Here is a 22,658-nt window from a genome sequence, read left to right as displayed (position 1 = left end):
CCTGCAACTTCACCAATTTTCCCCTGTCACTGCATGGAATCCCTGGGTCCTGTACTACCAAGTGACAGCACAGGTCAACTCATTTTAAGCAAACACAATAGGATGATGGATGGAGTGCGGAAACTTTTCAGACACTCACCCCCAGTCACAGATGTGGGTTTGGCTAAGGAAATGCGCAGACATGGGTCCCTTGCTCGCTGTGCCACTGGATTCAAGCTAGCATGGCTGATGAGGTGTGTAACCCTGAAACCAGTCCCATAATGCGTGTTTCCGCTCCAGGGAGGACCCGGCCTGGCAGTTCTGACTGGACTGTTGATTTGGATATAGTTGGGTCTACACAGGGGTGACGTGGCGAGCAAAGTAACAATGATTAAACCCGTAACTGTGACTGGGGGTGAGTGTTTGAAAAATGTCAACACTTTGTCCATCATGTTTGTGTGTGAGGTTGCTATTCTTTTTAAGCACATTAAGAAAATGAGTAGGAGAGTTGTTTAACTATCCTATGAGAGTGAGATTCTAAGAAACTATTTCTGTGATGATACATGACCACAGGATTCTACTAAACAGAAGCGCAGGCGTCTCCCAATGATATTATCCTCCTATGGATCTCCTGCTTGCGAATAAGGACCCATTGATTGCCCACGTTGCCTCATACGTCATATAGTTGCCATGTTTAATTCAAGGTTCAATACGTCTTAGTGATGCCAGTTCATCCAACCAAAGCAAAGGCTAGGCTTTAAGGCTATAAGTGCCATCAATATGTTCCGGATGTTCAATCATCATTTTGTTCTGAAGATGTGACACAAACTTGGTCAGAGTTTTTCACCAATGTTGCCACTAGAATAGAATAGAACTGGCAGAAATGAAACCTAGAAACCCCAGAAAAATACTAAATGCATGAGCCCATTTGTAACTGAACCCCCAAGATGCTTGAAGTATGTCCACACTTTTCTGCATACTTTGCAAGACTTACTTTCACTTTTGGGCCCTACCTCAATCGTAAACTATCATTCTGTTTCATTATTTCATCATAAAACCACACTAAGTGATATCCATTCAGTGTGAATCAAAATGTAGAACAGAAATGCATTGCTGTGCTTAGTTACGAGCCAGTGTGCTTAGTCATGAGCCACCAGGTATGCTATGCAATCCCAGGTGAATCAGATTCAATGAAGCAACTTATTCTTCAAGGACATCCTTAAATGATCCTGCAGTTAACTCTAGATGTCTTGAAATATTCACATGAGAAGAAATTACCTACACACATCATAAATAATAACAGGATACTTCAGTTACTTCACAACACCTGCAAAGGCTAATGTGGCTGCAAGTTTCATTGCAAATTCACATTCGAAATTGTCAGCAACCCCCAGTCTCATGAATTTAACAGTTGTAGGTGTGAATAGTTTTTAATATTTCACCCTCATTTTAAATATCTTTACTGGGTCAATATTTGGTGAGCAGAGAACAAAGTAACCATGGATGATCCAGCAAACATTAAGTCACAAGAGTAACTTCACACACAATTTATCTTCATATGATCCACTAACCAGGTCTCTAAGCAAGACACCAAGACATTCCAGCACAACACCCTACATCACCACCATCCCATGCTTTAACATCATCCAGCAGAACACCCACTATCACCTTCATCAATGTTTAAATACCATCCAGCAGAACACTCACGGCTGATGCAATATCACCCTTGCCTAGTATGTGATGACATTCATGTACACTGGATCACAATAGTGCGTGCAAGGTATTGCAACGATGCAAGTTATCACAAATGGAATCAAATGTGATAATTATCACGTACAGCTGCCTTGTTTGAATAACCATTCTAAAATATACACAATAGTTGTTCTCACTTTTCAAAAGGACACTTACAGTTACTTAAAAAAGGGGTACACAATTGTCAATTCGTTGGAAACAGAAAAGTTAACTTTTGTTCAAAGGTAGCCCAAATTTAGTTTGTCATGGTTATTGGAAAACTGAGTTGCCCAGTGCATGTTAAGAGATCAAGCAGTACTCACAGGTTTGGCTCCCTCCTCTATAACAGTGGTTTAACCTGTATCTTCCTCTGGGATACAAACAGGGCAAAAAGGAGGAAATTAACAATGGGCCTATGGCTAAAAGTATAACAATTGTCTGGTCTATTAAGGTTCTTAATTACAGATAACTGTCAATCTCCAGATATTAGCTAATTTTAAAGACTCAACTATTCTTTTGATTCAAGGTTTTTATTTACCAGTTTTAACTGCATGCTTGAATTTTCATGTTCTTATTTCCTGCAGAAGCTTGTTTTTTCCCATATTTCAGCCAGTGCAGAGAACTCATTACGCAGTATTAACACCATTTAAGGAATCAATGGTATGGAAACAGTTGTAGAGTCATTAAAAACATTGTCTGTATGATTGTGGTTTAATGCCATAAATAAATCTATTCACCATAACACAAATTCTAGATTTAAAATCGGGAGTTTGAATGTAAAGTCTAATATGGAATGGAACGACTGATCTGATGGTTTTAAGCATCTTCTAGCCAGTACGTCTTCGCACCATCATAGCCACAATTTTGGGAAATGCTGTCAACATAGTGTTATCAAACACACAAGAAGGGACAAAGGGCTAGTTAAAGATCCAGCACACACGCCCCTGGATTAGATTGAGAAACAAAAAGGTGTGCAGTTCCTGTTGAAGGTAGGTCAGTATGGTCCTGGATGATCAAGTAGGAGGGATCTGATCCTTCAGGAGCAAGAGCCCTCACACACGCCGAGGGGTGTCATGATTGATCATTGGGCAGCTCCTCGTTGGGCCGGCACTGTAATGCCCAACGGGCCCCGCAAGGGGACTCTTGGCCGGAGTTCTTTTGAGCTGCCGTTTGGTGAGTGTGATTGTGGGGGAGTATTTGTGTGAGTAGAGCGCTAAAAAAATTAATTAAAAATAACTCTTAGAGATTCGTAAATCAGGTTTTAATGTGTTGAACCTTAGGTTATATTAAAAACAAGTGTGGGCTTAGGTGGATATTATGGTCCACGTTAGCTCAAGGTATAGGTAATGATCAACATGTTTCTTGCGGGTAAAGTCTGGAAAAATCAAGGCAATTTGTCAGGACCGTAAGGAAACTAAACAACACCTAGCTGGAAAGTTAAGTGCACATGTCTAGCTTAGTCCTGTGCAGTTCCCAAACGCAAAATGATATAGAGTATACCTTAATGTGATCAACAAATGAGGGGATGGGATGAAAGGGATGAAAGGTACAACAGTAGTACATACATATTGCAATTACAGTGTCTGTGCCTAACAGGGGGTGCATGCCAGGTGATTGCATGCTTGAGAACTGTGCCTAGCTGGTCTAGCAGTGAGTCCGGATCACTGTCAAAAGATAGATGGTATGGGTCAGTGATCATGGTTGGTGGGCAGTCATGAATGAGGGGGGTGCTATGGAGTTTATTGTGTCGATCTTATATTGGGCAATGCAGAGGCTACATCTCCTGAAGGCTAATCGCTAACGAGCAAATTCCCAATAGGAATGGGTGAAAAACACGAAACCAGTGTCTTTTATCCATTTGATGTCCATAACTCGGACTGGTGTGGTAACTGTGCATTCACTAATTACTATACCCCACAATATCACAATTTGTGGGCGTCATTATCAGGCTGAATTTACAACCAAAGCAGAATTGGGGACAATGATATTTAAACTCCCAAGTAGTTAAATGTCTCCGGGGAAGTGTAATGATAAGGTATATTAAGTAGGTGCACCAATCTTCATAGGAATAATATTTACCATGCATGTCATGGACCATATCTGAATAATGCATAGCATGAATAGCAAGGAACAGCCATATTAGCAGACTGACTGGTGTCTGATGTAACATAAATCTCAATTGTCAAGCGCATGCGCAGTACACAAAATGGCCATCTTAATGCCTCTGTGCCTGACCCTAAGATGTCTCACACATCTGCCATGCATATGCTAACCCGTTTCACATAAGGCTTTTTCTCCATGGCATAGAATCAATGCTTAAGTGCGGAAACATATTCTATCTCCTGAGTATGCTTTAAAAGAGTCTCCCATATACTTTCTTTACTTCTATGAATTTTTTTGAAAATGGTACTGCAAGAGACAGGTACTATTATTCACAGACCCAAATGCCTGCATCCCAGGTGCAGTGCTTAACAGAGTAAACAAGCATTGGAAATGTAATAGGTCTCGCAATTGCTTAATTTAGAGCTATTGTCGTTGTAAATGGCGTTGTAAATGACAATGCGAGGCCTAAAAAAAGGTGCAAGACATTGTAGTAAATCCCCGCTCGCCTGGCAAAAGGCGGCAGCCAAATTAGAATGGAGCAGATACGCATCACCAGTTTGAGAACAAACGAGGTTCTGGTGGAAAAAAGTTCAATATTATTTTCACGCACAAAATGAAGCAAATTTTCCTGCGAAGCACTGGTAACAGCTATGTTTTACTATTTAAAAATGACATAAAAAGGTGAATAACATAAGCATGAAAAATGATGCTAGACGATAAGCCTGAATAAATGCACAAGCCTTCTGAATATACTTTTATTGAAACAAATAGTGTTTGCTATATAATGTTCGAGAGTCTTCTGTAAAGAACCATTCGCCGATGGCCGGAAATATTCCAGGAGACCTTCATCTGCCCGGAACAAGAGGTTTTCTACAGCCTCGATTTGGGTTCAGTCTTCATCCTTGTGTGATGAAATGAATAAGAAGCTTGCAGGACTAAACCACCAAATGAAAGATTCTGAGACAACTTAACACAAAAATAGCATATGTTAACTAATACTATGTTGTTGCGAAATTTTTATTTCTGAAATTAGTATGGGTAAACAAGATTACCCGGGAAATTGCTAACCTTCAGTTTGTAATTAAATAAAAGATTTTTGTACTTTCCTTTAGTATTTATTTCAAGTGCCATACATTAGTTATCTATCTTCCTAAAATGTCCGCCACTGATGTAAGGGCCAGGGAACGTCTGGTCAGTTGACTTCCAGCAAAAGGCGGAACGAGTCCCAGCCGGTGAGTGTTGTGCTCCTGCTGTAACGTGACCCAGATGTGTCAGCCTACTTGCCGCGCCGTGTCCTGCGATGCTTGCCGTAGATCGAAAGTGAGTGAGTGCAGGAAGCGGAGCAGGGAGGTGAGCGCAGGAAGACCCTGGCCCCGCCTGACATGTATGGCTCGCAGCGCTGCCCCGCTCTAGACACTGGCAGTTCCGGGGATTCTTGGCCTCCAAAAGCGCCCGAGGTGCGGCCCCGCAGGCTGGAGATGAAGCCAGCGTTAAACTTTAAAGGTAACACGCATGGGGAGGTGGGGCACTAAGGCCCGAGCCGGTAGAGAACGTCCATAGAGTCCAGTACATTGACCGGGTAGATACCCTTTGACTCCTCTCCTTTCATCTGGTGACTCATTTGTACAATAGCGCTTTTCCCCGCACCTTCTAAGTTCCCCCATCAATACCGATATTTTAACTTTGTTAAGCGGGCTGGGAGAAATGTGTGTGGTTTTAAGTCCCAGCAGTGCAGAGAGCCATTGTAGGACAAGCGGTCGCCATTGCGCGAGTGAGGGTAAAAAAGTGCTCACAGAGTAATTGAAGGAGACGGCATCATGCCGCAAGGAAAAGATCCAGTCCGGGCGGGCGGGGCCTAAAGGAGACAGGGCGGTCACCAAAAAGCCTCACTTTGAATCGGAGGCCAGCGTTTACCATAAAGGATGACGCCAGCCAATAGAAAGGATGGGCGGAGCTTATTTTTTCCACTCCACTTACGAAATCAACTCGACGACAATAGATCTAGCAGAGCGAGCAACGCATGCGCTGCAACGCTAGGCAAGACCTAAAAAGACAAGGACAGTATTCTTTATGCAAAAAACTATTGATGTTTCATCTTCCACTGCTCAACATCAGACCAAGCTCTGGAAAGAGGAAGTTATTAATTTTCCACATAGTTGGTTGTCTCCCATATACTTTCTTTACTTCTATGAATTTTTTTGAAAATGGTACTGCAAGAGACAGGTACTATTATTCACAGACCCAAATGCCTGCATCCCAGGTGCAGTGCTTAACAGAGTAAACAAGCATTGGAAATGTAATAGGTCTCGCAATTGCTTAATTTAGAGCTATTGTCGTTGTAAATGGCGTTGTAAATGACAATGCGAGGCCTAAAAAAAGGTGCAAGACATTGTAGTAAATCCCCGCTCGCCTGGCAAAAGGCGGCAGCCAAATTAGAATGGAGCAGATACGCATCACCAGTTTGAGAACAAACGAGGTTCTGGTGGAAAAAAGTTCAATATTATTTTCACGCACAAAATGAAGCAAATTTTCCTGCGAAGCACTGGTAACAGCTATGTTTTACTATTTAAAAATGACATAAAAAGGTGAATAACATAAGCATGAAAAATGATGCTAGACGATAAGCCTGAATAAATGCACAAGCCTTCTGAATATACTTTTATTGAAACAAATAGTGTTTGCTATATAATGTTCGAGAGTCTTCTGTAAAGAACCATTCGCCGATGGCCGGAAATATTCCAGGAGACCTTCATCTGCCCGGAACAAGAGGTTTTCTACAGCCTCGATTTGGGTTCAGTCTTCATCCTTGTGTGATGAAATGAATAAGAAGCTTGCAGGACTAAACCACCAAATGAAAGATTCTGAGACAACTTAACACAAAAATAGCATATGTTAACTAATACTATGTTGTTGCGAAATTTTTATTTCTGAAATTAGTATGGGTAAACAAGATTACCCGGGAAATTGCTAACCTTCAGTTTGTAATTAAATAAAAGATTTTTGTACTTTCCTTTAGTATTTATTTCAAGTGCCATACATTAGTTATCTATCTTCCTAAAATGTCCGCCACTGATGTAAGGGCCAGGGAACGTCTGGCCAGTTGACTTCCAGCAAAAGGCGGAACGAGTCCCAGCCGGTGAGTGTTGTGCTCCTGCTGTAACGTGACCCAGATGTGTCAGCCTACTTGCCGCGCCGTGTCCTGCGATGCTTGCCGTAGATCGAAAGTGAGTGAGTGCAGGAAGCGGAGCAGGGAGGTGAGCGCAGGAAGACCCTGGCCCCGCCTGACATGTATGGCTCGCAGCGCTGCCCCGCTCTAGACACTGGCAGTTCCGGGGATTCTTGGCCTCCAAAAGCGCCCGAGGTGCGACCCGCAGGCTGGAGATGAAGCCAGCTTTAAACTTTAAAGGTAACACGCATGGGGAGGTGTGGCACTAAGGCCCGAGCCGGTAGAGAACGTCCATAGAGTCCAGTACATTGACCGGGTAGATACCCTTTGACTCCTCTCCTTTCATCTGGTGACTCATTTGTACAATAGCGCTTTTCCCCGCACCTTCTAAGTTCCCCCATCAATACCGATATTTTAACTTTGTTAAGCGGGCTGGGAGAAATGTGTGTGGTTTTAAGTCCCAGCAGTGCAGAGAGCCATTGTAGGACAAGCGGTCGCCATTGCGCGAGTGAGGGTAAAAAAGTGCTCACAGAGTAATTGAAGGAGACGGCATCATGCCGCAAGGAAAAGATCCAGTCCGGGCGGGCGGGGCCTAAAGGAGACAGGGCGGTCACCAAAAAGCCTCACTTTGAATCGGAGGCCAGCGTTTACCATAAAGGATGACGCCAGCCAATAGAAAGGATGGGCGGAGCTTCCACTCCACTTACGAAATCAACTCGACGACAATAGATCTAGCAGAGCAAGCAACGCATGCGCTGCAACGCTAGGCAAGACCTAAAAAGACAAGGACAGTATTCTTTATGCAAAAAACTATTGATGTTTCATCTTTCACTGCTCAACATCAGACCAAGCTCTGGAAAGAGGAAGTTATTAATTTTCCACATAGTTGGTTGTCTTTTAAAAAAATAAATCAAAATTCATTATCAGGATCCTATAACAATTTCACAGTCCACACTTGTGGACAATACATAAGCACTATAAACAAGAGTTATACATATTTTCAGTTGCAGTAATATATTGCTACTCCCCATAAACAATATCATGCTAGATAAACTACCGTGCATAGAGGATAATGCACAATGAAATGAACAATATTGCGTTATATTTTCACTCAAGGGAGTTCTGATGCCAAAGACCACAAAACCCAAATAGCCAAGCGTGGGAGAACCAAAAAATGTAAATGTGTGACGTGTATTTCTATGTTCCACTGCACATTATCCTTTCAACATTTAAGAGGATAAAAAACAATGCCCAGTGGATGCAAACGACACACATCTCAGTTTGGACAGACCATTGCCACTGATCATGACAATCAGTAAAATAAACACCTCCAGGGGACAGAAGATATGAACTGCAATGGATCTGAAGTATTTAAGAGCTGATTTCTTATTTACTTCTATAAAAGTAGTTTAACAAAGTGTGGCGGCAATTGATTAAAACCGAGTAAGACCGCAGACTGTCCTCCCTTGTGGGGAGTAACTCTTACCATTCTGTCATGCGCTTCTCCAACTCGGGCAGCAGGAAATCGCTGTGGAAGACATTTATTGATGAAGTATTGGAAAAGATTTTGTTCACCACCTCGGCTGGAAACGAACCTCGATTTGCTTCCTCCAACAGCCCCACATAAAATATCTGCAATTAAAAAAACGTTGGCAGTAAATCTTAAGCAGCTTTCAAACCTATTGTGGTAAATCAGATTCAACATGTTCCAGCAACAGAGAAATAGCCTTTGCATAATATAGTTAGTCTCTGGACTGCACATCATTTCGGTCAGGACAATGAAAAGGATGTTCCTTATACTCATAGCTCGATAGAAGTCCGCTTCAAAGCCCTGCTGACACTGGCCTCATGAAGGTCTAACAAGGTGAACCTTATAAAAATAATCCGATTAGCATCCGACATCACAACAGGTTAAAAAGGAGGCAAGTGCATTGAAGACCAACCTGCTGGACCAAGCCTTATCCACACACTGGAGATGCAGCTCATCTATGCTTCTTGCAACTGCAACACCTATGCTTTATGCTCTGTAGATCCATTGGGACAGCGGGGTCTCTGGTGAGCATAAACGGAACCGAAAATTAGTTCCATTCCAGAGCTGGTTCAATCTGGTTCTCATTCTTCTAACCAAACAAGGTGGGTTTCTGCAGTGTGTATCCTTTATAGATGACCAAACTCACTCTCTAATTACAATTCGAATTGGCACAGAATATCAAATAATTGTAAATACTTCTAATGCGAATGAAATGTGTTAGTGATGTCATATTTTTTTATGTAATATAGAGAAGAAGAAGCTAAAAGGCTATAGATCCCACAGGACAAAAGCAGGATCCAAGCCACCTGCCATGGTTTTGGATGGAGAATGTCGTCCACTTTATTTTGTTAAACTGGCTGAAGATTGATTTCAGGCAGCTAATATGTGCACAGTTTTTGAAGAGGTGCATGTGTTGTACTTCTGTGGGACCAAAGAGGCCAGGTTGAGTGACTAATGGCTTTAGTTAGAGTTTGGAGGACAGGGTGCTCCATCAGAGACCAGGAGGATTTGACCCGTTGTCATATTACCAGTCATTATAATAGTCAATGGGGCGTTCTATAAAGACGGTGGAATACCCGCCACCGATTCCATGTCTGCCAAACTCGAATTAAAGCCCTAAGCATCTAGGCAGAGTACTAGCCTATTCACCAGCGCTAGGAGGCCCTCTTCTTAGGTATAAGCAAATGGTGCCCCCTAAAATAGCATATATGACAGTGTTCCTGTGACTGAGTTTGCCAAACATGCAGCAAACACTTTAAAGTAGAACTAACGGTAGAACTAATAAGTGGGGAAGCACTGTGGTTTTCTAGTTAAATTGTCGAGTTTAGATGGACAAAAAATGATGCAATTCAGGGCAAATCGCTGTATCAACTTGTGCTTAAATTCTAAATGTGTGTAGCTGCAAAACTATTTAGTAAAAATAGTAGAAGTGTGTAATGATATTTATCTAATTCTTTAAAGCTTTCTATTCCATGGTCTTTCGGTTCACGCATGCACACTGCTGCATCAGATTTGTACCACAGACCCTTCAAATATCGAAACATTGGAAACAAATTTGCCATCAAGTATAAAAAGCAACAAACCCCCTACCCAAATAACCATGTGTGTAGGTTCATTTGAGCCAGGGATTGCAAAGACATACAAATACCTTATCGAGGAGGTGAAGTCGACTGACATAAGCTCTTTCTGTTTGCAAAAGTTCATTTGCAATCTTCTGAAGCTTCTGCTCTTTTGTTTCCTAAAATAAGAGCACATATGTTCATTACAGGTATCCAAACATCACATTTGTCACACAGAAATCTACATGAACGTTCGATCTCAATAAACAGTGAAAAAAAGGATCCACCTATATTTGGTTTAAAGAGCTGTCCAAATAAAATCAATTGGTGGTTATGCCTTACTCGCTATGAAACTGTTAAGGGCATTGGTGCAACCTAACCTAGAGAAGCAATGGAAGCGTTCAACATAGACCTTGGAACTACATACCGCTATGTGCAGGTTACGCTTGGACGCGGTGGATACTTCTTATGTAATAAGTGACAGGTATGTGTAACAGGTTGCCAAATGATCAGTGCTGAATACACACATTCTGGGGGAGTGAGTGGCCTCGGAGGTGAATAAACAAGTAGCGGTTTGAGATGGATGGTTAACATATTTTTTTTAACTTGCCACATCATTGAGGTGGTCTAATATTACTAGCGGAAAAAGTACATTATTTTACACCACTCTACTTCCATTTTAAGGGGTATATTCAACTCAAGTCTGTCAAGTATTTTTGTGGGTGACATCTTGACAGGCTTCAAGAAATCACTAGGTTTAAATACCATCAATCCACCAAAATCCCTGTGTTAAGGGTATATATAGATTAGCTTGGAACCATTTATTAGCAATAGACTTTTTTAGTTATATTATATAGTACGTATGAAAACCACCTCTATCTCAATAAGTTACTAAACCTAAGAGGAATTAACACCTTGAAGTTTACTCTTTGAAATATCAGACACAGGTCACTGACAATGGAAAGAGAACAATTCAGCAATGACAGGCATTCATTGTTCTCTACAGAATCCAAAATGAAGCAAACATAAGTGGATACAGAACAGTGAAGCAGTAAAGAGTCAGCCCATTTACAATGAAATAAAAACGCCAAGGACTTGGGCAGTATAAAACACAAGCTCCCGGTGTTTCTAAGCCTCTGTAGTTCCAATATTTACAGTCACGGGCCTTGGTTATGCAACACAAAGGATGCCCAACTGACCTCAATGAAGAGGAATGCTAAGGACCAATAACCAATTGTTTCAAGCAAAGCTCAATTTTCTATATTTAATGTACAGACATTCGTTTTTTGTGCCTGCTCACATCCATGAGCATCCAGCAGCAGTTACTACTATGACTTCAGTGTAGTTCAACAGGAAAGTTAACTTCAACTGTTAAAGGGTACTTTGTGTGCTTGGTATAATGTTTAAGATGAATAAATCAGACACGCACGTAATGGGTTGTAGTTGGCGGTTTAATCATTAGCACCTCATCCATCTGCAGCCGGGCAGCAACTGACAGAAGAGGAATGTCCATTACATATGCCAAGTTCTACTTTCCATAGAACTCTGAGCACTGAGCACCAAGAGGGAGAACACCACACATCTCCCTTCTAAAATTAAAGAGAATGTGAAATATACAATTACAGAATTATAAGGTAAACAAATGGTTAACACAAAATACAAAAGAAAAAGAACATCTAATTAATATAATCTTTCAAATAAGATGGCATGGTTGTTTTCCGTCCACTCCGTCTAGGATCCGAACAAAGCCACTGAGGAGAGTCTTGAAATTGATCATTCTTCTCCAAATCCATTTCCAAATCAGTTTTGAGAATAACAAAACAACTCAAATTCCAGATTCTTTCATCCTCTAATTTGACAGCATTTTTAAAGCATTTTATTACACGGAAAGGCTTTTTGAATTTCGACCATGACAAAGTACCCACAGGAGCTTTGACTCTGACAACGTCACCTACTTTTGCAACAATCTGCTTAACCCTTTTTCTTTCATCATAACTTTTTTTGTTTAAGTTGCAATCTCTCTTCTCACTCTCTCCAAACTCCCACACGGCTATCCTTGATACCTTTACTCCAAGTCATCCAACCTGGGCACAACTTGGTATTGGGAGTTCTACCTTTAAACAACTCAAAAGGAGACTTCCGAGTAGAGGTGTGAGGAGTAAAACGATGATGAGCCAGTATACATTTCTGTAATTCTTCCTTCCAATTTAAACAATTTACTTTAGACAATTGAATATTTTCTTTTATTACCCTATTGAATCTTTCTACAGTACCATTGGCTTCTGGATGATAAATTGAGCATGTTTTATGAAAGATCCCACATGTCATCAAGAAATCCTCCATTTGTTTTGAGCAACATTGAGGACCATTATCTGACAAGAGGGTTTTAGGAAAACCTTCTCTTCTGAAGATATCTTGTAAAAAGGAAATCACACATGTAGAAGTCACATTTGACACACTAGAAACTTCCACCCATCTTGAATATAGATCAATGAGAACTATCAAATAAGGTGTGACATGTTTACCAGAAAGTGGCCCAATGATATCTAAAGCAATATCCTCCCAGGGACTATTTGGTAATTTTCGACAGACCATAGGTAAAGTCTGAGGAGTAAGAATCTTATCACTTTTGCATTGTAAGCATTTTCTGACCTCACGCTCAATTTCCAAATCCATCCCAGGCCACCAGAAACTAGCTCTCAACCTCTCTTTTGTTTTTACAATCCGTAATTTGCCCTGGTGAGCTTCCTCAATTAATTTGCTCCTAAGGGACAAAGGAGAAATCAACTTTGTACCTATTAACAAGATACCATTGTCCTCAGACAATTCATCTGAAATTATTCGCCAAGTTTTTGATAAAGAACTATCACGCATACTATTAGATTGGAGCATGCTCATAACTTTCATTAACTCACAATCCTTTTGTACTTCTTCTTTCCATTCCTTTTCATCTATTATGCCAGAAGTCATTTCACAAACACTTAAATCATCTTCTAAAGTATCTTTCCAACTCTGATCCTCTTCTACATCACCAACCAAATGAGATAGACAATCTGCTGTTATATTTTCTACACCTGGAAGATGTTCAACAATAAAGTTAAAATCCTGAAGGCCAATCGCCCACGGTCTTATCCTTGAAGAAATTAAGTCTAGACCTTTTTTTGAAAAAAATGTCTTTAAGAGGTTTATGATCTTCACATACTTTCAAATTAGTTCCCCAAATAAAATTTTGAAACTTGTTAAGAGCCCAGTATATAGCCAAAGCTTCTTTTACAATTACGGAGTAATTTAACTCCGCACCTCTTAGACTTCTTGATGCAGAAGCAATAAGCTGTTCCTTACCCTCGCTTTGTTTCAAAATTGCTCCTAAACCTTTTGAGCTAGCATCTGTAACTACCAAAGTCTCCACACCTGGAGTGAAAGCCTACAATTTAGGAGCATCTTTCAGATTTTCCTTCAATACTTCAAACTGTTTTTGACAATCTTGCGACCAGACAAACTCTTTATTTTTACTAAGCAATTGTCTCATACTGTTGGATTTACTAGACAAATTATTTATGAACTTTCCATAAAACTCAACCATTCCAAGGAATGAGACAGCTTACTCTTTTGTCTTTGGAGTTGCCAATTTGAGAATAGTGGCCACTAATTCCTTCTTAGGAATAACACCCACTGATGTGATGCAATGACCTAAATAGTTGACCTCTTGTACTGAAAAGTTAGATTTTTCAAATTTTAGAGTGAGACGAGCATTTTCAAGTTTCTTCAAAACGAGACTCACTCTAATGTCATGTTCCTCCTGAGTCCCCCCAAAAATTAATAGATCATCTTGATAGCATTTGACCCCTTTGATACCTTTTAAGATAGAGGACATCACTTTCTGAAAAGCTGAAGCAGCGCTCACCAATCCAAACGGCATTCTTTTATACTTGAACGCACCCATAGGAGTGAAGAAAGCCGTCAAATCTTGTGAGTTCTGAGTCAGTTCAATTTGGTGGTATGCCTGAGTGCGATCTAGTGTCGGAATTATTTTTGCCCCACACAATGTGAACGTAATTTCATCAATATTAGGTAGTGGAAATTTATCCACAACAACTTCTTTGTTTAGTGAGGGAACATCAACACAAAGTCTTATGTCACCATTGGGTTTGTTGGCAACGACTACTGGAGCCAACCATTCTGAGGCTTCCACAGGAGTGATGATTCCTTGTTTAAGGAGCGTATCCAATTCTTGTTCTACCCTTTCCTGCAAAGCAATTGGAATTCTCCTTACTTTGGCAATTGATGGTACTGTTCCATTTTTTTGCTTGATACAATGTTTGAACCCTTTTAAACATCCCAACTCAGCCTTAAATAATTGTGGAAATTTCTTTACAAAACCATTATTTCTGGTCTCAATATCTTGAATTCGAACTTGAGGTACCGCATTAGGATTAAGAGTAACCCCCAACAAACGTTGATGAGGCCACCCAAGTAATCCATCACCCTTTTTTGACACAAACCTTTCCCAAAATTATCTGGTTTTCTATTTCAATAGTTGCATTAAAATAGCCCATCTTTTTATGGGTTGACCATCATAACCTCATAAGCGATTCTTTTCCTGAAACCACTTTGAAAAAATTTCCTTATCAATAATAGTAAGATGGGAGCATGAATTAAATTTCATTTCAAGATCAATTCCATCCACTCTTACTTTACCCACTGGATGATCATTACTCCTACTTTCATTAACTTTACATAGAACTTCTTTTACACTTTTGTTCTGAAACCTTTTCTGTTTAGATTTACAAAATCTTAAAAAATTTCCTTTTTTACCACAATCATGGCAAATCACATTCAAAGCGGGACAATTTTATAACTGGCTTTATGGACAACTCTCCCACAACGAATACATTCAAATAAATTACTTGAGACCTCTTCTTTTGGTACATCTTTTGTGACTGTGGGTGTCTTTTAATTTTTTATAAGAAAAACCTCTTTTTGTACTTCTACAGATGGTTGTAATTTACATTTTTCACTCTTCAAATCAGTAACACATTTCAACATGTGTTCAACTCTTTTTGCAATAGAAATAACTTCTAATGGAGGTTCATCTTTAAGCCACAATTCCTCTCAAATGTTATCCTACCTACACTTTAAAACAAATTGATCTCTTATACGTTCTTCATTCCATGCCCCAAACGTACAACTTGAAGCCAATTTTCTCAAACCCGTTAAATAATATTCTACCGTCTCCTCTTTTCCTTGCTCTCTAAGCCCAAAATGATATCTCTCCATTATAGTACTCGTTCTTGGTAAATAATGCTTATCTAATTGAAGAATACAGATTTCATATTCATTTAAACCTCTTTGTTCCTCTGTGGTTAACTCTGGTAGATTTTCTAACACCTCCTGTCCCTCTCCACCAAAACATTGTAAGAGTAGCGAATGCTTCCTTTCGGCACTTAAGTTAGTCCCACAAACTCTTACATAGTGCGCAAATATTTGTTTCCACTTGTTCCATTTAACCACTGGTTCACCTGGACTGGTTAAAAAAAAAAAAAGGCGCTGGTACATTCTGCATGTTATTTTTTTTTAAAAAAATTAAAGTACAGAAAATTAAAATAATAAAATAAAACAACAAACCCCCCCCAAAAAGTTTTGATTGTACAAAATTATGATAAATGTATCTATTAAATAACTTTTTTTTAACCACTAGAAAAGTTTTATATTTTACTTATTCCTCTTTTTAATAAAACTAACATCGCTGTCAAACACAAATAGTGACATTAAGTATAAGTAAATTACTTTAAATTGTGTCTAACCTTTTTTCATATTAAAAAATATGTCAATTATACACAGAAGAATGTTGGTGAGCGTATTACTGAGATAAGTCCTTTTCTTTGCTAAGATGTGCTCTTTACCAAAGAAATATGTTCTAAGTTAAATAAAGTTTACCACTTTAACATAAGATAAAAAATGCTGGTGTGCGTGTCACCGTAGTTGCAACTCTGCAACATGCTTGTTCCTGATTGGATCCTTGTATAACGTCAGACTGACACACTGCACACAGATAAGTCACGAAGGCTCGCTGGAACTGATACGCTGCTTCAAGATCAGTCACAGAAGCTCGCTGCCATTAAAACTAGACAAGTCAACAAAGTTATAAAGGCATGCTTTATAAACCTTTATAAATATGCACACAATGTTGTGCCCCTGTCTTTATATATTTTCACTTTAATTGTAATGTGTAAAGGATCTTTACACTGTTCATTTGCCGGACTTCACACTCACCGATCGCGTGCTGAGATACGCAGCATCGCTTATTTCAAACTTGAGCTCGAGCTATCAACAAGCCACTCTGCTTCCACGCGCCGACCGTACGCCGAACTTTTCACACTATAAATTGTTTGAAAACTCGCTGAAACTCCAATCTTCCCACTTAAATATTCAATCTGCTCATCAACAGTTATATTACGGTGCATGCCGAGCCTTGACACCCGGAAGGGTCTCCAGCGCCTTGAGACCCTTCCGGGTGAGTAGCGCGCTATACAAATGTTGTGATTGATTGATTGATTGACACAGCGCTGTAGCTTCGCTGATTTCAAACTCGTTTTTCACTGATTTAATCTTCCCCTCTCACTCTCCTTCTGTGTCTTTCCCCCACTTTTCTTGCACCTTTCACTGCCTCATTTTTACTCTTGCCTCTCTTTTTGCCTTTTCTGCCCATTTTTCCGTGCCGCTGCTGCCCCCGCGGCCCCTCCCCCCCAGCATGACCAATGCGACCGGCCCAATACAGCTCCCCTCCCCGCTCCCGCCTCCCAGATGTCCAGCCCTCCCTGAACCCTACTTAATGGCAGTCGAAGGGGCACCAAAGGCAAGCCCGCCTGAGCCCGTCCATGACCCGACCGCGACCAGCGTCAGGAACCCTGGACCTCCTCAACGCCAACGCTACGACCCAGAGGCACTCCACACTCTCAACCCAGGACCCAACAACAACTGCAAGCTAGCATCACCAGGCGACACCCATGGACCCTTCCGCTGTCACCGCTGCCGGTACACCTGCAGCACCGCCAAGACCACGGACCGGGCGCAACCTGCCCGCAAGACCACAACCCAACCGAAGACCCTGCAATGCATCCTCCTCAATGTCCGATCCCTCCACAAACACGCCAACGAAATCTGAGACCTCCTCTACAGCACCACCCCAGATGTAGCGTTCTTCACTGAAACATGGACCAACACCACCTCTGGACCAGACATCGCCATCGCCATTCCCCAAGGATTCAAGATCTCCAGGAAGGACCGCCCCACCTGCCCGGGAGGAGGAATCGCCATTGTCCACAAATCCAACCTCCGCCTGAGCACACTCCCTGACGAGCCCACAGACCTGATGGAACACCTTCACTTCAAGATACTGGCTAGCCCTACCACCACCCTCTGAGGAACCCTCATCTACCGACCCCCTGGACCCCGCGGACCTTTCGCCAACATCATCACCCCTAATGCCATGGGGTCCACCAACTACACCCTACTGGGAGACCTCAACTTCCACCTCGACAACCAACTGGACCCCAGCACCACAGCCCTCCTGGACAACCTCTACAACATTGGACTCCGCCAGATCGTGACTGAACCCACGCACTTAGCAGGACACATCACTCAGCATCTCCACCCCAACCATTGCGGAAAACGACGACCACAACACCGCAGCCCGAACCCTGCACAGATGGATCTCTGACAGCGCCAACACCATAGCCCTCCTCAAGAAAAACAACAACACCCACGCCAAGAAAGCCAGATGGTTTACCACCGAACTTCGAGAGTCCAGACGCACTTGTGGCCGCCTCGAAAAGGCCTGGAGGAACACCAAATCCACAGAAGCCTACAACAACTTCAGAGCCGCCATCAACTCCAACCACCAACTCATCAGAAAAACGAGGAAAAAAACTATTGAAGACAGAATCTCCACTCACTCACACAACAGCAAAGAACTCTTCAACATCATCAAGGAGTTCGCCCAACCCACCAGCGAGTCCACCGACATCCCTCCCTCACAAGACCTCTGCGAAAAACTCAGCACCTTTTTCCATCACAAAATCATGAGCATCTACGACAACTTCGACGAAGACAACCAACACACTGAACCCTCGCCAACCACCCCCGACACCCTGAAGCCAGCGATCAACAACTGTACAGCCCTCATCACCGAAGACGATGAAGTCAATCCACTCCGGGGCCCCCACGGACCCCTGCCCCACCACATTTTCAACAGAGCCGCCAACACTATCGCACCCATGCTCTGCCACACCGTCAACCGCTCCCTGGCAACCGCCACGTTCCCCGACGACTGGAAACATGCTGAGGTAAACCCCCTCCTGAAGAAACCCTCGGCGGACCCCACCGACCTCAGAAACTACAGACCCATCTCCCTGCTCCCGTTCCCAGCGAAAGTCATCGAGAAAGCCATCAACAGCCACCTCGCCACATTCATCGAAGAGCACAACATCCTCGACTCCTCCCAATCCGGTTTCAGAAAAACCCACAGTACGGAAACTGCCCTCCTCGCTGCAACAGACGACATTCGCACCCTACTGGACAAAGGAGAAACAGCAGCCCTCATCCTCCTCGACCTCTCAGCGGCGTTCAACACAGTCTCTCACCGCACCCTAATACGCAGACTACACGACGCAGGGATCCAAGAAAAGGCCCTCAACTGGATCTGCTCCTTCCTCTCCGGCAGAACGCAGCGGGTCAGACTCTCCCCATTCCTTACCGACCCTACACCTACCACCTGCGGAGTCCCCAGGGGTCCTCCCTCAGGCCTACACTCTTCAACGTCTACATGGCTCCGCTTGCCCCTATCGGACTCAAAATGGTGTCATACGCAGACGACACCCAACTCATTCTCTCCCTATCCAATGAACCCAATACCGCCAGACACAATTTTCGAGAAGGCATGGAAGCCGTCGCCAAATGGATGAAAAACAGCTGCCGACAACTAAATACTAACAAAACAGAAGTACTCATCATGGGCCCAAACCCCGATGCATGGAACAACACCTGGTGGTCCCCCACCCTCGGAAGCCCGCCCACCCCCACGGAGCATGCATGCAACCTGGGAATCATCCTGGACTCCGAGCTCAAAATGGACCGCCAGATCAACTCTGTCTCGTCCTCCTGCTTCCACACCCTCCACCTCCTAAGTAAGACATTCAAATGGATCCTGCTCGAACACAGAAAGACCGTCATTCACGCCCTGGTCACCAGCAGACTCGACTACGGCAATGCACTCTGCGCCGGAATAAACAAAAACCTCACCGCAAGCTACAGAACATCCAGAATGCCGCCGCAAGACAGGTCCTCGACCTGCCAAGACACTGCCACATCTCCCAGCACCTGCGCACACTCCACTGGCTCCCCATCGAAGCTAGAGTAACCTTCAAGATGCTCACCCACGCCCACAAGGCCCTCCACGACACCGGACCAGCACACCAGAACAGCCAACTCAAATTCCACGCACCCCAGATGACCCTACAATCTGCCCAGCTCTCCTACGCTGTGGTCTCCCACAACAAACACCAGATCGGGAGGCCGCTCCTTCTCCTTCCTCACAGCCCAAGCCTGGAACACCCTGCCGCTCCACCTCAGACAGACAACATTGCTCCCCATCTTCGCAAGAAACCTCAAAACCTCGGTCTTCGACAGACCCCTCCTTAATGGACTGGAGCCTGCTAACCACCCCCTCCCGCCCCAGCACCTTGAGACCCTTACGGGTGAGTAGTCGCACTAAACAAACGCCTAATTGATTGATTGATTGATTGAAATGTGAGCTCGAGCTTTCAACATGTAACTTATTTCAAACGTGAGCTCGTGCTTTCAACATGCCGCTCTGCTTCCACGCACCGACCACGCACCAAACTTTTCACACTATAACTGGTTTGAAATCTCGCTGAAACTCCACTCTGAACTTGAATATCCAATCCGCTCATCAACAAATATTTTTGTGGCGAGTCTTGACATAGTGCTGCCATTAAATAATGCGCTTATGATTTTAACTTCTTGCTAAAAATGTTCGCTGTATAAGTACTTGTGCTTAAAATGGAAATAAGTACCTTTACGGGTCCGATCCACCCGCACACCTTAATCCAGAAGAGCTGACACAAACGCTTGTTTCCAATAATACCTCTTTTCACGAAACTCCATACAGCGCAGCTTCCCTCTTGATGAGTTTATAATTTTTGATTTTGAGGTGTCGCAATATTACATCTCCAAACGTTCCTCGCTCGTCGCAAGTATAATGTTTAAGATGAATTAATCAGACACACACGTAATGGGTTGTAGTTGGACGTTTAATCATTAACACCTCATCCAGCTGCAGCCGGTCAGCAACTGACAGAAGAGGAATGTCCATAACATATGCCAAGTTCTATATTCCATAGAACTCTGAGCATTGAACACCAAGAGGGAGAACACCACACTTGGCCAAGACATTTTTTCAGCATTGAATTCTGGGTTGACTATTGCCTGGGAATGAATCTTTCGTCACACCACAGAGCACCTCAGTGTTGTTTTCTAAATTTAATGGGCTGACCTGCTGCCTTTATCTCCACCCAAAGTACCACAAGTGAGGTAGCATGAGCATGATGTAAACTTAGAATTCCAGACTCAATTTAATGTAGGCCAAGGCTTCACTTTCTGCATTTTTTTTGCAAAATCATAAACATACCTGCCTTTGAGGCAGATGCGTCTGTCTTTGTCTTTCCAAGAACTGTGAAAGTGTTAAGTCATTTAGATACAGACCTCAACAAAACACCTGATGCAACATCAGTCTGGAACAAGCACCTTGTTATCTCAATCTCAAGGTCAAAGAACCATAGCCAAAACATTGTAGTTTGAATTGCCATACTTTTACTGTATATGTTGAAAGGAATGCATCTCAGACTAGTATCTTGATGCTCATTGGCTATATCAAACATTCCTAAAGTGATGTTGGAAATTACATCTTAGATAAGATACAATATATAAGGACTGCCACTTGTCCGCTTGTCAGGTGAGGTTATTTGCCCCAGATTATCATGCAAGATTCTGCTTACCACAGAGGCTGCTGTAACACACTTTCAACTGAAAGCGGATATCGAGCCCAAGAGGAGTTGATGCTGAACACATGTTTCCCTTTCACAGGGAACACAGCCTCCATGACTCTTAATAACTACAGCATTCTGCTGTAAACAGGTATGTATAGTGTGCTCATCCTCCCAAGAAAATCTATATGCAAATTATTTCTACTCTCAATACTCTTCTAGCATAGTGCATAGAAGTTTTAGTTTTTAAAATGACATTTTAATCACTGTAGAAATGATAATTTTTTTCTTGATTGCAATGTTCATCTGTGCTGTTTTAGTCATATTATGGGTGGTTATTTTGGATGTGTTGAGCAACAGGGTGCACCTGTTGAAATAAATGTGCTTTTTAGTGAAATGTATTTTCCTTAGCGCATTTTGTGTGTGTGTGTGTGTGTGTGTGTGTGTGTATGATTGAAACTAATGAAACAGGTTTGTTTCTGATCACCACTGTGTCCCTGGGTCCCTGTTTGGGGACTGTTAGTAACCCAAAAGCATTGACACCACTTCAACTATGTATTGGGTGGAGCTCTGCAGGGCTACAAGTACCTATCTTTCACATTCAATGGGTGGAGCATTGAACTAAGCGCACTTGTGTCCCCGTGGATGGGAAAGCAGCCTTGTAGAGCAGGGTCCAGAGACTTACTTAACACAATAAACATGTGGGGTTATACTGCTAAGGGACTGTTATATTTCATATTGGTACCCGAATATAGGTCCAGGGAACATTGCACACTTTCCCTATATCATCTCCCCAATATTTCATATGAACGAGCCTTATAAGGACATAACTCCAAATAAGGACAGAATGTCTTATAGGGACATCACGCCTTATAAGGACTGCAGACTTTTATGGACTAAACCTTTCACCTAGCTCCATGCCTAGGGTGGGTTTCTCATAATCAATATTGCTAAGACGTCATCCTTAGCTGATATGAATAATTGATGAGTACACACTCCAGGAGGTATACTTCACCTCTCCCATCGACGCACAAGGTTTAATCCCCAACGTCATCCTCCTCCTCATACTGAACAATGGGTAACACACGTACATAAACTGTATAAATACAGCACCTCCAGGCAGCATGAGGGAACCGAGACTTCAAGACCGACACAATGACTAGAGACGCTGCAGCGCCGGCATGCCATCGCTCCAGCTGACAGTGGTCTGACGATCCCTCGCGGGGTATCCAGCTCAAGTCCAGGATGAAGTCTCACCCTCTCACTATTCAAGTATGGGGGTTCGACTTAATCCTAGCGGGATTCTTGGCTCTTGGGCTCTGTAGCACCTACTCATATGCTAGGTACACTTAGGTACATCTAGTCAGGCATCTTCGGAGTACGCACTTTATTTTCTAAATGCATTTCATATTCATGTATATGTTCGTGACTATTGCAAAATGGTAGAACAATACTATTCCTTTTTATTCACTGTACTGCTGGATCTATATCTCTACTACTGTTTTACAATTGTAACAGCGCACTTA

General features: G+C 42.5%; 1 protein-coding gene across 5 annotated transcripts in view; it reads right to left on the bottom strand.

Moving 5' to 3' along the window:
• The window catches only part of FGD4 (FYVE, RhoGEF and PH domain containing 4), a 597,812-nt gene that overhangs the window by 135,919 nt on the left and 439,235 nt on the right, over positions 1 to 22,658 (bottom strand). For all 5 annotated transcript variants that reach the window (XM_085652397.1, XM_085652400.1, XM_085652401.1 and 2 more), the window contains exons 5-6: positions 10,159 to 10,248; positions 8,466 to 8,611 (exon numbers count right to left, since the gene is read on the bottom strand). In XM_085652397.1, coding sequence (XP_085508523.1) covers positions 8,466 to 8,611; positions 10,159 to 10,248 — 236 coding nt within the window. The remainder of the gene's footprint in view (positions 1 to 8,465; positions 8,612 to 10,158; positions 10,249 to 22,658) is intronic.

Source organism: Triturus cristatus, chromosome 4_1 (assembly GCF_964204655.1).
Source record: "Triturus cristatus chromosome 4_1, aTriCri1.1, whole genome shotgun sequence".
NCBI lineage: Eukaryota > Metazoa > Chordata > Amphibia > Caudata > Salamandridae > Triturus > Triturus cristatus.
Note: the sequence above shows the minus strand (reverse complement) of the source record. Positions and strands in the feature narration are given on the sequence as shown.